Here is a 15830-nt window from a genome sequence, read left to right as displayed (position 1 = left end):
AGAGAGGGGCTGAGTTCTCACCCGCCTATTGGCAAGCCGGCAACGACAAGGATTTCCAACACAAACGTTGCAATGTGGTATTGACTAGCGTGTGTACAAACTGAGCGTGTCATCAATCTGTGCTTATTGCCACTGGCTGGAACCCAGTGGGGATTTCAAATGTCACTGTGTGGGTGTGAAAGGGGAGAACGGAAGTGGCTGCAATTGTGAAAAGCCAGCAACACAAACATATTAGAACATGGTATGTGGAATTAAGGGATCTAAAAGGGTTTTCCCCAGGACGGTTAATAAGGCAGCCAGAGAATTAGGAAAGGAGTGCGTGGTGCAGGACGGGATGAGAGCTTATGGGATGTATGGATTAGAATAAATCTGGCCTATGTTACTCTGTGTGTGTGTGTATTCATTCTACCTAAAGGTCATCAGGCGACGATCATCTCAGATTGTTCTGCCCTGGGTGGCTTTAACCAGAGCCTGAAATTTGGCTCCGAATAAGCCCATATATCCATGTAGCTGTACAGTATGCGTGTGTCTGTGTGTATAGACATGCGTGCACACGCAAATGGGTATAGTCCTCTACAGCATGGCGCTCTGTCTTAGCATGGAACTCTGCCACACCGGAGCCTGCCATTCGTAACGGCGGCTTCCTTCATGTCATCAAAAAGCTTCGATCGTCAAAACTGGGTTGAGGCAAAGCAACCTTTGAAGTTCCTATCCTCTCTTGGTTTGTTTATATCAGTGTTTTTCAAACCTGGCAACTTGAAGATGTGTGGACTTCAGCTCCCAGAATTCCCCAGCCAGCATGCTGGCTGGGGAATTCTGGGAGCTGAAGTCCACACATCTTCAAGTTGCCAGGTTTGAAAAACACTGGTTTATATCAGCGCCGAAATAACCGAATTCATATGCATATGTATATGTATATGTATCAGAGCAGTTTGGGGTAGTGGTTAAGGCACCAGGCTATAAACTGGGCGGCCATGAGTTCTAATCCTGCCTTAGGCACAATATCAGCTGGGGGACCTTGGGCCAGTCCCTCTCCCTCAGCCCCAGGAAGGAGGAGGCCAGGGCAAGCCACTTCTGAAAAACCTTGCCGAGAAAACTGCAGGGACTTGTCCAGGCAGTTGCCAGGCGTCCAAACTGACTTGAAAGCCCAAAAATAAATAAATAAATAATATAGATACGTACGCATACGTGCGTGTGTGTGTGTGTGTGATGCATCTAAGAGGGAATAAGGAGGTCCATAGATAGCTAGGGAGATATAATTGTACGCACTGCAGGAACCTTCAATTCCATCTGAACAAAATATAGCTCTCAGGATTAGCCATGACCCTGACTGGACGTTGATGGCCTCACTGCACTGATGTATGCTTTAGGAACCTACGTGGATCAATGTAATGCAAAGGTGAGCCGCGATCACAGGCTCTAAGTGGCCTCTGAACCCAGTTTTGATGACCACCAGACCCCCACACTGCTGAAATTCAGTGACAAATCCTCAAGCATCAGAAATGCAGTTCCCAGTTAGAGTTAGCTGGCACAGTCCCAAACAAATGAGGCAAATTGGATAGGGCTAGTTCGTGATAGTACCACCCCTTTAACTAAAAAAGAAAGACCCCCCCCACTGAAAACGTGGGTCTACCTACATCGCCCCGCCTTTTGACCCCATCTGCTGCCCCGATGCAAAGTTTTCAATACGAGACTTTTAACCATGCAATAAAAATGTTAATGGGGTTCTTATTTCTGAGCAGGAAAGCCAGATAAAGATGACATTCATACGTGGGATCAAAACGTGGAGGAACAGCGGATTCTGTTTCCGATATACATGAGAAGCAGCTAGCGAAAGCAAAAAGTTCTAAGTCGAGGCAATTTTTCTGATCCTCTGTAGAGCAGCTTCTCTGTGGACGGAAAAAGTCTGATACAACTCCCTGGAGTGGAGTGGGGAAGGGGAGGAGGGCCCAAGCTCGCTCGGCAGATCTGTAAATAAACCCCTGTCTCTATGGAGCTTGCTAATAAATCTGAGCTACCGGATAACCCCTGTCACGCCCTTGGATCTCCTATTAGATGGCATTGTGGCGATTTCCCTTATGTTCTCTATTCCAAAGACCTGGTTATTTTTAAACCGGATAGAAATCCATCGATAAAAGATGAGGGTGAAGCCTAAACAACAGAGATCAAAGGAAGGGAGGGGAATCAAGATTGGTTATTGATAATTAAGACTTTGGGGAAAAATAAGAAAGCGTGATGAGAATGATATACTTGGCTTCTTCGTGCCCGGAGGGAGGGGAGGCCCAGATAAATCATGCTGGGCAGTTTTTTTCCCCATCCATGCTAACATGCAACAGATGATCTCCTTCAAACTTCCCTCCATTCCCTCCATCCCCAGAATTTTCTTCCCCACACATTATTTTGCAGAGGTTTTGGACCCCAGGGAGAAAGCAGAAGAGGACCACGAGGATTGTTTAAATTGGCTCCCCACTTTAGCGATATTTTAAAAACATCGAGACATAAACTACCGCAGGTGGACCACTGATACCACTCCTGAAATTTGGCACGGCAATGGAGACATCACGTTCTTTACCCATCCGTTAACCAAAGCCACTGAGTTTGCCTCTGTCCATGAATCACAGCTTTCCCCCAAATGTTTGTCTGGATCAGATCAAGAATCCGTTTATAATTAGAATTTGCCATGGGGCTTCTTTCTAAAAAGAGCTCCATGGAGGCACCTGGATTTCAAGCAGAAGGCTACCAGGTTTCAGGTCTTTGAGCCCTGCCGACAGGCAGAAACCAAAGTTAGGAGAATGAAAATGAGGCCTGGGCTCTGGTCTATTTAGCACTTGCACAAAATATCTGAGCAGATTTAGCTTGTCATGTCACACAGAGCTGTCACATTCCCCAACCTTCACTGCCCTCTAGCACAGAGAAATCGATGCAGAGAAAGCAACTCCTGGATGGCTGAATCTTGCTCTGACTTTTTCCTACCAGGGTAGGGGGGGACTTCTTAGATTTCCAGATCCAGGACAGTCCCTTGGCGTAATTGTATGCGGGAATGACCTTGGGAGACAGGAGGAAGAGCCCCAGGCTAGGCAATGGTTAGATAAATGGCAGCTGAGCCCACAAAAGGATTGGGGGCATGGCAAATGTCTCAGAAGAGACCCTCCCTAGTTTCTTGGGCTGCAAAGGTGAGGGGGGGGGAGATGCACTTTCAGACTTGCAAGATTCGGTTCATGCAACCTTACATTAACAGATAGAGCTAGTACTTCTGGGTGTGCCTCTTGCCTGGACTACCTCGCAAGGCTGACCCTTGGCCTGCACACCAGAGGAGAAGCAAACAGCAGAACGGACTCTGACCCTTGACAATCATGGAAACCTCCTTAGAGGGGGCCAGCGTGAGAGGAGCACCAGCCAGTTTTCACGAGGTCTTTGTACCTCCCTGAAGCAGCCATTCCCTTTCCACGGAGGACACTTTCTCAGCTCTCCAAGGTGCTGACCTCCTTCACCTGGCCAAACTCTTTTCCCTGCCGTGACCCAACCTGGCCAGAAGGGACTGTCCTGCCTGATTTGACTGGCTTTTACCATGTGCAGTTCTGCCTTGGGGTTCTGCCCTGCTACCCTGCTGGGAGGTGTCACTGAGGGGGTTTATCTCCCCTGCTTGCTCCAAACCCATCCAGAACACAATACCTGCTGAAATTCCCTCTCCCACACAACACTAAAAGGACAAGAACCTTGTGCTTGTCTGCGCCTGACTATCCCCCTCGGCTACTTTGAGACTCTGGACCTAGCCTGAATCCTAAAAAATACCGACCACAGCCACCAACTCAAACATAGCACACCAAGAAATAAGAAAGGCACCCTTTTATTGGGATCAAGAAATCAGAACTGTTCCAGAGTTTCCAGAGGACCTGGGTGGGTTGTGCGGGGGAAAAAAAAAAAGGCAAAGAGTTGCAAACATTACATCTTTTTTTTTGCAGGACAGGGAATCCAGCTTTTCTCACAGCTGGGTTTAAATTCCACATCTTGCCCTGCCCCCCTCCAAAAAGACGCACGGCCCTGGCAAGAGGCCTAACCACAAGTTTAGGCAATCACACGCTGCTGTAAGCTAAAGCCTCCAGGATCAACTGTGTTCATGATGGCGTTGAGTTCTCATTTTTGGCCAATAAAACCACATCATGCTGGTCAATCGCAGAAGGACATCACCCTTCCAGAACTAAAGACACCACAGGGAGCCATGCAAACTCCAAGCTCCATTTATCAATTCACCTTTTAGAGGTTAGGGTAGGGTAGGGAGCTGAGTCAGCGGTCTGTGACTCCTTTACTTTGCTTCCAGAATCTTAAAGTGCCAAAAAGGGAAGGGTCTAGAATCCAGGGGAACAATTGCTTCGGTTAGCCTGCAAGCGTATTCATTTCAGCAAGTAACCTCAGGGGGCAACCGGGGCCAGCTCAGTCCCAAAGACTTTCTAATGTGATTTTTGAAGATGTGGGTGCTCACGCCGATGTCTAAAGGGTGTGCTCTTTCATACCCCCCCCCAAAGCAAATAAACACATTCTGCTGCCCAAAGTTTGCCTTTCTTGTGGATGGATGACCGGTAAAAGCTCTTGTTTTTAGTTTCTGGGCATCTCGATCCCCTTCTGTTGTAAAATGGGCACCGTTAGGTTGCCGTTCACCTTTATATCTTCTGCTGCAGTGGAAGCCAGGGCAAATATTTCTTCTATGCCCAGCCCTTCCATTCATCCTCAGCCATAAGCACCCTTTCCAGAGTTCTGCTTCCCAGAGCAGAGAGCTGGAGAGGAGGAGAGGCTTTGAAGCTGCCCATCTCCCACGACTACCACAAAATGCAGTGCAGTTCGCTAAGCTGTGAGTCTGAGAACTTCACTCCCACTTCAGGACTTTGAAAAAAGCCTACAGAAATGGCATTTACGTCAGTTAAAATGTACTCCATGGCTGCTAGAGAACTGGTTAGAGATACTAAGCTGCCAGATGTGGCACCAGCATCAGAATCTCTTGGATCTGACATGTCTCTTAAAAACCCAAACAGCCAAATCCGGAACGCCAAACATTCTAATTTCCCACAAAGGTAAGTGTAGTCTTGCTGGAAAAAGGTGTTTCCTAGAGATTCCCCGTTGCTGACAGATAGGATAAGGCCCAGCAGAAGGTACATTACTGAGGCCCCCTTCCCTCAGAATTTGGATAGGTGAAAGTCAACTGAAAAAAGCTGGGTTTTCTAGCAATCTACCTAGCTGTTCTTTGGATTACTGTGTGCTTAAAGACAGCAGGAAGATCCACGTCACTTCTGCAAAAGACATGCCTGCATCTTAAGATCAACTTTTTATTATTTATGTCAGAGGCAGGCAATCTGGTGCCCTCCAGATTTTCTGATTGCCATTCCCATGATCCCTATATGTACCATATTGACCAGAACTGCTGGAGATTGGGAGTCCAAAATGCCTAGATAACTCCAAATTGCCTAACCTGGATTGATTTGCTCTGGGAAGGTGGGCAAACTAAACCTGAGAACATTAAGAATGCAAGCTGTGATTATTATCTCCTCATGGGATTTCAAAGCAGCTGCAAACGGCCAGCTCCTGTTGGCTCCCAGATTTTCTTCTGAACGGCAGTGCCTATGCCGAGGTCTGGCTAAAAGCCATCTTGGGCCCATCCCGTGATCAGGCTGTTGCCCTGTTCCCCTGTTAATTGCATTTCTAAAAGTCATTAAGCTGGAGCGGTGAAAGGTGGGACAGTACATTCCGGGCAAAGGAGGGCTTGGTTCTGGCTCTCCAGTTCTTCAAAGAAGAAATTAAAAAACGCATTTTGTCTGCTGCTATGGGAAGAGAGGAAGCCACCTTAGAAGAAGTCCAGCTGAGATTCTAGCAGGATTCCTGAGATGGAGGCGGGGGGGGGGGGGACTTCAGGCCTTCTAGAAGCTACAGAGCAACAACTCCCCCAAGCCCCAGGAAAATGGGGAGTCTGAGTTCCACAACTGTTGGAGGGCAGCAGCTTTCCCAAATCTGGACTACCATATCATAGAAGCTCTTTTCAACCATGCCTGGGGATTGAAGTTAGTCTGTCTTCATGAAAAGCATCAATTCTGCCCCCATGTGGCTACTGCCCGTGTCATACGAGCATCCTCCCCATTCTCCCACCTTCATTTCATTCAGGCCAAATCGTTTCAGGCAGGAGCCTTTCCCAGCTCAACCAGAGAATACTGGGGTCTAGCCTGGCAATGTTGGGCTAACAAAGCATGCGAGCTGGCCATTGGGCTCTTCCCATCACCTTCCTTGGGCTTCATGGGGTCAAAGCCCTAGAGGTTAGAGCTTTGACTTAAAGGAGGGAAGTGGAAACGGATCATTGGAAGGCTTTCTGATCTCATGCTGCCATTTCCTTGTGAAAAAGAAGAGCACAGAGTTGTGGGAGGGGGCAGCCCACCACCAGGATGACAAAAATGTGGCCAAGGGGAAGATAAGAGGAGGGAAAGGTGGCTCTCGTGACATTTACAACAGGGATGGATGAACTTTGGAACTGAAAAAATGTAAGACTGCTCTTCAGGCAACTATGCAAATCTTGTAAAGTGTCAAGAATGTCTCAACCTCAGAAGGAAGGAAACTGGACAGGCCCAATTAGACCCATCAAATCTCTTTCCTACACCACTCCTTCAAAACTCATAGCAAGTCCTAAGCAAAACCTGGTTTACAAGGGCCAGGAACCCAACAAAGATAATAAAAAATGGAGGAATATGCCGAGATCACACCCTGCAACTTTTCCAGGCAGAATATAGGGTGCCTGGAGGAAGATTGTGGAGGTGGCTTTGCTGTTTACCCTTTGCAATGAGGAACTTAGGTGAAAAAAAAATAACCTCCTCCCATAGATTAATGCAATATTTATGGAGCATTTCACATGCCTCACCCCAGAGACGTGCAGAGAATCAGGAGCAGAAGAACGCAGCAAGGGCCATAAAGAAAGGAAAGCTGACAAGAGGTGGACAAGGGTGAAATGATGGTGGCACAAACAAGCCTTTGAAATTCTTGCAGGCAGGAAAATGAGGAAAGTGAGAACTGTTGCATTTCTTCAACAGTTTCCAGAGAGGAACCCTGTCTGTTAGCAGCACTTCCATTATTTTTCCTGCAGCTTTTTTGATGGGCAGCTCTTACAGTTTCTCATTTTGTACCTTCCACAGGACTCAAGACATTGTGGATTGGGGGTGGGAAACTGTGGTTGGTCCCCACGTCCGTGGAGAATATTGAGAGAAAAATCAAGACATCGTATGTGGGGAAAAAACAACCCGGCCTGAATGTTGGGACCACATAGTTAACTGCAATGATCTCAAGAGGGTCTGTCTGGAAGACAGGGTCACTCAGCTGTTAGGTATTTTTTGTCATTGTTGTAGTTGTTGTATACAGAACTGAAGACCTAGTGAGATAAAGGCACAGCTCTTTTGGCCCTGAAATTGATAGAAACCTCAAGTGGCTTCAGTGCAACATTCAAAGGGATTTCCAACTAGCTGGATGCAATTATGCCATCAGAGTAAGACACTGAAGCAGAAACCTAGGGCTCTGCTTAGAATGAGGATCCTCAAATGGAGCAGGGAGGACTTTACTGCATGTTGAAATAATTAGATGAATATCTTTTCCGACCCGAACAGCCCCCTCTCCCCAAATAAGCACATTAAAACTGTTTTCAGAGCCAAAAATTCTCTAGCCACACCACCGGCCAGATGTGAATTATAATGCCCTCCAGAGAAGTCCCTTGCAAACAAAATAAGACAGTAGATTTGGAGGATTAGGAACACAGCCCAAAATACATGTGGTGTCTGTATGTAGCATGCTGTAGGTCTGGTCTTACTCAATGATCTGACATCTGGCAGAGCACTGATGGAGAGATGAATACCAGGATCGGGGCATGTTCCTACTCAGTTTTGCAAGGCGGGGATGGCAGTGAAGAGGAAGTAACAGAGATGGTGGAGAATGCCAGCAACCAATTAAGAAGAAGAAAAAAAAGCATCAGGCACCAGAAGAACAAGATGACTTGTAACAGCCAAGAACTGGCTAAGAGCAGGTTAACCGTTGATGTCAAATCTCAAATCTGTATCTAGAAATTTACCCCCACCCCAGCTAGAGTTGTCAGATACAAAAAAAGGTGGAGTTTCTACCACTCAAAGTTGAGCCCAGGAGGAAAGTTGGAGGAAGTGCAGGAAACTCTTTACTGCATGACAGTTACTCCAGACGGAACTCTCCCTTGATACTCTTCAGATTCCCCCTCTGCCCTGTTTGTTTGTTTGATGAGCAGCCATGCCACAATGACAGCAATTTGAGGAGGGATCTAACCCATTCCTGACAGCAATTTTAAGAGCGCCTCCATGGTGTGCTTTCAAAATTCACCCTGTTCCTCCCTGCTCCTGTTGGGGCTACTGAAGCTCCCTTCCCCTTTCTCCACTCTGCAGGCGATGGAACAGGTGGTCCAAGGAAAACACCCAAAGAAAACCACACAAAAAAAGAAATAGCATCATGATCAACTAATGCAAAATGGCTTCTAAGGGTAGCTCACAGTTGCCCTCAGATATTCCAGTGGGAACATATCTGAGGGCTGGTTGCCATCAGTTGTTTCCAGACAGGTAGCAGGTGGGCTACCATTCAGCATCTGGTCTGCTTCATGTTCTCCATCCTACATTCCATCCACACCAAGGATCCTTCCATTCTTCTCCCCCAAGACTGAGCATGACTTTCCTCTTGCTGTCCAGACATCAGGTCTGTTGTTCTAAAGGGCAGGATGAGAGAGCACCTCTTTGATCCCGGAACATTTCCATGTTTGCCATACCCTTCCAGTCTATGGACAAGGACAGGAGGAGAAGGAGTTGGAGAAGGGGAAGGAGGGTGCAAAGAGAGGAAGAGGGATGTAAGAAAGGCACCAATCCTCTGATTCACAGCCTGGAAGGAAAGAGAGAGTGAGAACAATAGTCAAACAGGGAAAGAAGTTTACACTAAGGGCCTTTCCCACCTCACCTAACCATGGCACAATGTCCTCCTGTGGTTGCCTTCAACTGGCCTCCAGCCCATGTATGAGACAAGCTTAAGTTGTCTTAGATGTATTGGTTTTAAAAGAGTACTCCTCCCCTCCCCACTTTGGCACTATCCAAAGGCAGTTTCAAGGTGTATAAAATCTTAGTCATCCATTCTCAGGAAGGGAAGTCGATGACTTGAAACAGGAGCAACAGAGGCCAGGTAGAGGCGAGCAATGGCAAGAGCAGATTTCATGAGGATGTAGCATTCTGTCAACACAAGGATGGGTGGACAGCACCACAGTTCAGTAGTAAGGAAAGTCCCCCTGAGAAAATGTGCCTGGGTGCAAGATAAATTTGGGCAAGGGAGCCACGATGGAATTAGGCTTTGCTAGAAGATTATATGCATCAAGTCAGTGTTGACTCTTAGCAACCATGGAGACAGACCTTCTCCAGAATGATGTGTCTCCAATCTGGCTCTTGAGGTCTCCAATCAATCAATTGACCAAAATCACTCAAAATAAATAAAGACTCCAAGAGGACTCTGCTTGAAATGGGAAGCAGGCAGGAAAGGGCTCAGCAGTGGGATAACACATTTCATGCTGATTGTTTTCTGCTGAGTCCAGGAGGGAGGAGGGGACTTCAGCTCCAGAGTGGGCAAAGGCCCTCAGCCACGACACCTGGTTTGCAGGCCACCATGGCTCAATTTGTACAACATACTGAGCCCTATCCAAACAAATCCCACCGCAGCTTTGAGTGATGAATGAATCCATCTGACGCTGTTGAAAGTAAGGGTGGGTGGAGAGAGAATTAGCTAAGCAAGTGCAGAAGGTCTCCACTCCCTGTTCAGGAGAAGGCGTCCAGCACTTCCCCGATTATTCTCACTCATCTGTGAAGAAACTGTAGGGAAAGGCACCTACCAGAGAGATCCATATTCCTGGGAAACACCTATCTGGTTCTGTGAATCCACTATTTATTTACTTATTAGATTTAAACCGTGCCCTTCCTTCAGAAACTCCAAGCAGTGCAAACTGCATTCTTTCCTCCGATTTGAACTCCACAACAACCACCCTAGGAAGTAGGTTGTGGGGAGAGTTAGAGAATGGATGGGAATAACTGTCTCAAAGGGCTTTCATATGCTTCTGTGGTTGCATGTGGACCTGAACTTGGGGCTCTCTCATTCTAATCCAAAACCCTGCGATGCCACATTGTCTTTCAGGCCTGACCAGTGTTGGGAAATCTGGGAGGAAATTGGACTATTATTGTTGCTGTTGTTGGTCGCAGTCAGCCAGATGTTTAGACTGGATTGGGCATTTTTATCCACCTATCGAGTCCTTCCCAAGGACCTGAGATAGGCAGATGGTGTTTGATGGTGTTAAAGGTATTGTTTATTATTATTATTATTAAAAAACAGAGATAATTCCTTCCTGCAGGTGCCTCTTCCCCTCCTCTTTCCTAGTGAAGAACAGAAATGGTTTGCAACGTTCACTCCAGCTGTGAGCAGACAGTTGGCCTAGCAACAGGGGGTGTGTGCATGTGTGTGTGTGCGTTAGGGACAGCCTCAGGTTTATACCCTTGGGAGATCTGTAAACAGCCAGAGCAGGAAAGAGCATTGCAGTTTTCTGTTTTTGTTTTCAAAAGCCAGATATTTCACCACTGCCTGGCTGCTAGGAATTCTGAGCCCTTGACCTACATGCACCAGTGTGCCAATACCCCATGTTTAATTTGAGCCAAATCTCTGCCTCGGTATCTTGTCCCAAATCCCCTGCTCACTTTTGGAATGTGTGAAAATGAACAGGGTGAACCAGCAATTGCAGAATTCATGGATAAGACAAGAGGACCAACAAGCATGCATAGAGTACGTTTCGACCTCTAATATTTGACTTGGATAATAATCAACTGGAAAAATCCTGTTCTATACTCCCAAGGTTTAGATGGGTTGCAATTACTAAAGAAATTGCTGTTTCCACCATACAGCTGTTCATGTGTTGGGGCCGAGGAAAGCAAATGACACCCGCACGGAAAGGAGAGCATCTGCCTTACTCTGCTGACTTCCAGAAGTGGCCCGGGTGGGAAAGGCGGCGATTCCGCTTTGGCAGTTTCTCCAACATCTCCATGAGCTTGGTGAAGGTGGGGCGCTCCTCCTGCTCGTAGGCCCAGCAAAAGAGGAGGATGTCCTGCAAAGAGAACCGGAAGAAAGGGCTATGCAAGGAGACTGAGAACGAGAGAGTGCCCAGAAGTGATGGCATACGTGGGCAGCCGATCTTGACCGGACTCCCAGTGAGATGGCAACTTGTGCCATCTGCAAATTTTCAGACTTGGCGTATGCTGTTACTGCTGCTGCAGAAAACCAAGGAACCTCCCCCTCTCCAACTTCTCATCAGCCCTAGAGGTCCTCAGGCTTGTTCCATAAGAACTGCAGGAGGAGGAGTGAAGAATCAGGGTCAGTTCATTGTCTCTGCTGAAAGGCCAATTCTATCAGCTTTCTATTTTGTCCTGAATTTTTCCTGGCCTCAGCCAATCATCATGAATCTACTATTAAACCACTAGTACCAGAGTTTACTTTTTTCCCATTGGTGGGTGTTTTAGATTGTCATTAGACTTGTTTTATGGATCTGAGCCGATCTGGATGCATTTGGGACTGGACAGCTGGAGAAAAAGGCTTTAGATAAGCAAACTTGGTGCTAAAAGTCACCAGCCTTCCTTCCCAGAAATGATTATGCCTCTTTCTCTTTTGGGGGTGGGAGGTCTGTGATCCCACTCGGGGTAAAAGAACGGAGTTCCTTCTCCATTCCTCTCTTCTCTAGCCTCCACTCCAGCCTGGGTGGAAATGATGATTGGAGGCAGCTTGCAACAAGGGTTGGTCTTCTATCTGTGGTATGGGCTGAAACACCATGCCCACTGGGAATGGGGCTGTCCTGTCCATCCACAGGATGACCCCCCTGTTTTCTTTCCCTTGATCCTCAAACAACCGTCCTGAAAGGCCGTGCGCTGCCTGAAAGACCCGTAAACTTCACGGCGGAGCAAGAACCTCACCCCAAACTTTCCCCATCTCCATCCACGCCACATTACAGAGGTGCTCCTGAGACACCGAAACATGCAAATGGGGAAATGCTCCACCAGTCTGTCTGCTTTTCTTCTCCACTCCCTGCCCCTGCCTCATCCGAAAGTCACCTACTGAAATCTCCTTCCCCAGGCCGATCTGGCTGAGGTTTGGCTTCATCCCTCGGCCTGCTTGCCAAATTATTGCCTCGGCTGGTTGGGTCTTGAACGGCCATTCCCGGGCGTACAATTCATACCAGATGGTTCTGTGGAGGCAAAGTGGGAGAGCAAGTTAACCTCATGGGCACCCCTGCTCCTGCTTCTTGGGGCTCTGGGAGGGCACCCGCTTGCCTCGAAGCCAAGACGGTTAGAAGATTGCAGAGGACATCCTGGCAGGGGCAAGGGGGCGAGGAGGAGGCTGCTCCCTGGTCTGCCTTCTGGAGAAATGCAAATGCTGTGATTGGCCGTGCCCACTGTGACAACCATTTTGCGAGAGTGTCTGCAACAGCCTCTTAAAATGCCAAATGGGCTTGCATTTATTAAGGACAATGATGGGCCCTTGAGTCGGTGTTGACTCTCAGCAACCACACAGATAGATTTTCTCCAGGTTGATCTGACCTCAAAGCACGTCCTTCAGATCTTCTAGTGTTGGTGGCATTATTCTAGTCCTCTAGAAATGCTCAGTCATTTACAGGGAGTCCCCAGGTTAAGAATGCCCAGGTTACAGACAACCCATAGTTAAGAATGGAGCCTATTGTAGCAAAATTCGAGTTAAATACACAATGATTTGAGTTAAATACATAGTGGTTCGAGTTCATTACACGATACTAATTATACAATATTATACAATAATACTGTTTTGGCTTACATACAAATTCAACTTAAGGACAGACCTTGGGAACAGTGCTCATCCTTAAACTGGAGACAACTTGTAGTCAACAACAATGGAAATTCCAATCAAGTAACACAATAAGGCATCAATTAAATCTGACAGTATATAAACACACAACAATAAACACATTAAAGGGGCTATAAAAATCTCTTAAGTTTGACTAAACATAAAATGTCACACTGGCGATTTTTACATTTTGCCCAGAGTTCCCCCATTGCGGGGAGATAGGCGGGGGAGAAATTTAATCAATCAATCAATCAATCAATCAATCAATCTTGTGCCAAGCATATTGTGTGAATTCAGCTTTTGTGGCTCATAAACTGTGATTTATTCACAACTTAATGAGGTTTGTTTTGAGCATGGTCAAACAAACCATGGCTTATCACAACAGGTGAACAGAACGTGTCTTTTGTATGGTTTTTCCCTTACTGTGCTGTGTGAACCCAGCTATGGTGGTTTGAAAACTGTTGCATATTATTCACCGTGTTTTAAGAAATCATTCTCAAAATATTTTCATATTAAAAAGTTGGTTTATTTTGCTTTGTCCAAGAGAAAAATTCACCAAGTCCTGTGCAAACTTCCTATAGAGTAAAAAGTTGGTGAGAGGCATCCTGTTCTAAAAGCCATCAGGAGCAAGTAATGTTTAGGAACCCAACATAATTTTGGGCCATATTTGCACTATGAGACATTAATATAATTTTTAACTGCCATAGCTTTTTCTAAAATGATGATGAAAGGTGCTAATAAGCTTCTAAAGGACATCCCTAATGCATATGCCTTTCATTCGTCAGAATTCCCTAGGAAAAGAGAATGGCAATTCACATCTCATCTAAGTTTGAATTCAGTGGGACCTGCTTCTGGGAAAGCTTGCTTAGAATTGCATCGTGTGTGTGCGTATGTATGTATGTATGTATGTAAATTTGTTTTAGCCACCGAACTTCAACAGACTCCAGTGTTGCAAGGGAGATTGCTGGAGATCATGCAGATCAGCCTAAGCAGCAACTGAAGATCACTTCACATGTTGAAAAATTCCTATCCATTCTGTGCAGGAATGATGTGAATCCTCTGCAATTTTTTCGGGGGCGGGGGGGAATGAAAGAATACAATAAAAATGCCTTAATTAAACAGCTGCTTCTGCAGCTGTATATTGCTTTCCATAACTGCAGACTAGCTTTTTTTTTTCACCACTGCCAGTGAAATTAATATTCTCTCCCCTCCATGATGACACCTCCAATATGTTTTTTGTATGCACGGTTACACATTCAGCCTCTATAATGAGTTTTGGAGAAGTTATATTATATTAACTTATATTCACTACTTTCTGTTATTTATTTGCCTTTTTCTTCAATTGGCCTTAATTAATGTATTACTCTTGTGCCCCTCTCCAACCTGACACCCTTTAAACCTGCTGGGAATCCAACTCCCAGAATTCACAGTCACTGGGTCAGTGGCCATGTTAGCCAACATTTATGGGAGTCAGAGTCCAACATATTTGGGAATTGGGAAGTTTTCCCTAACAGAAATTATGTATGTATGTATTTAAAGGCTAACACATACATTATTTCTTGTAATCCTCACAACGACTCTGTCCATTAAGTGAGTGAACACTGTCACCAAAGGCCATCTCTAACAGAGAGCAATTTGTGTCACATGGAAATCAAAGGTAGAGTTGGCCCTTTTTTGCTCGTTTGTTTACAAGATTCACTTTTGATGTTGGTACGCTGCCTTTTGGCGTTACAGACATCTTTGCATTTTACAGCAAGTGCTTCTAAGAAAGGTGATATGAAAACAAGATGCAAAGAAAGGGATGGTAAGAGAAGGGAAAGATAAGCCCATGGAGATAAGCCCACTCATTGAGATGGGCGGCCATATAAATTGGATAAATAAATAAATAAATAAAAATAAATATCAACATATTTATTGATATTGATAAACATAGCTTGTTACATATTTAATGAGTGGAGTGGTCTTTGCCGAAGAACATTTGGGCAAAGAAGGAGCCAAACAGCCACTGGCTCCAACTAGGCTGATGGACATGCCCTTATGGCTTCCTTTCCATTGGTGAAGAAAGACTGGAAAGAGATGGAACCAAACCACAACTCCCAGTTAGATCCATGAATGGGCCCTTGCTATCTCACTGGCCCCTGTCACTGAAAGAGGAGGAGCCAAAGGGGTCTTCGTCTCAACCAGGCTGATGGAAGACATCTTCCCAGCTTAGCACTCCCTCTGTCCTCTTTTGAGCAGAAAACAGAGGCATTTTCCCCTGAACCTTTTGAGCTGTGCTTCAGGAGAGTAAATCTCTGTGTGTATTTTCTGCCTTTTCAGCTATCTCAGCATTCCAGCAGTAGCAGCCAGCTCCAATTAGTCCCTTCGCCTCGATATATAATTCCTATCTCCAGATCTAGGAAGATTTTTCTCCCTTGAAGATAACTCTGAAATAAGAACACTTATATCGTCTGAGAGACTTCTTCCTAATAAGCATTTCTGTTAACAAAGGTCACGAGCTCTGCTGTTTTTCTCTTGCTAAGAAAATTGATACCCACATGTGATACATTTCCTGGAACTGAATGGTCCAGACCCATTTTGCGGACCTCTGCTGTGCAAGGCAGATCTGATTATTTACACTTGATGGAATACGATGAATGCGCAAAGAGCTTTAGAACGGACCTGCCATGTTTAGAAGGAATGACATATGCCATCTATTTAGGCAACAGAGCTCTCCAATTGCCAATCCTTAGGTAGTCAAATATACCCCATCGTGGGATAAAGGGGGAACCACAAGGTGTGCAGATTTAGGCAAAAATACATATATGTTTGTTTAGAAATTGCAAGGGGGGACTCTTTCCTCTTCCAAAGATCAGCTATAGGATTTGTTCGGTGGACTCTAATTTAATGGGCCAGTTTCTCCTCTTAGA

General features: G+C 45.9%; 1 protein-coding gene across 3 annotated transcripts in view; it reads right to left on the bottom strand.

Annotated features, from left to right (window-relative positions):
- Positions 1 to 836: 836 nt before the first annotated feature.
- Positions 837 to 15830, bottom strand: part of KSR2 (kinase suppressor of ras 2) — a 153698-nt gene continuing 138704 nt past the window's right edge. For 2 of the 3 annotated variants that reach the window (XM_025170714.2, XM_088136637.1), the window contains 3 exons: positions 12160 to 12289; positions 11025 to 11158; positions 837 to 8910 (listed from right to left, as the gene is read on the bottom strand). In XM_025170714.2, coding sequence (XP_025026482.2) covers positions 8904 to 8910; positions 11025 to 11158; positions 12160 to 12289 — 271 coding nt within the window. In that variant the 3' untranslated portion in view covers positions 837 to 8903. Of the gene's footprint in view, positions 8911 to 11020; positions 11159 to 12159; positions 12290 to 15830 lie in introns of those variants that run through there. The other variant, XM_007434513.4, reaches the window with a different exon arrangement.

The sequence above is a fragment of the Python bivittatus genome, unplaced genomic scaffold (genome assembly GCF_059951505.1).
Source record: "Python bivittatus isolate LINGU-HERP-01145 unplaced genomic scaffold, Pbiv_v1 ctg000110_np1212, whole genome shotgun sequence".
NCBI lineage: Eukaryota > Metazoa > Chordata > Lepidosauria > Squamata > Pythonidae > Python > Python bivittatus.
This window is presented reverse-complemented; position numbering and strand designations above follow the sequence as displayed.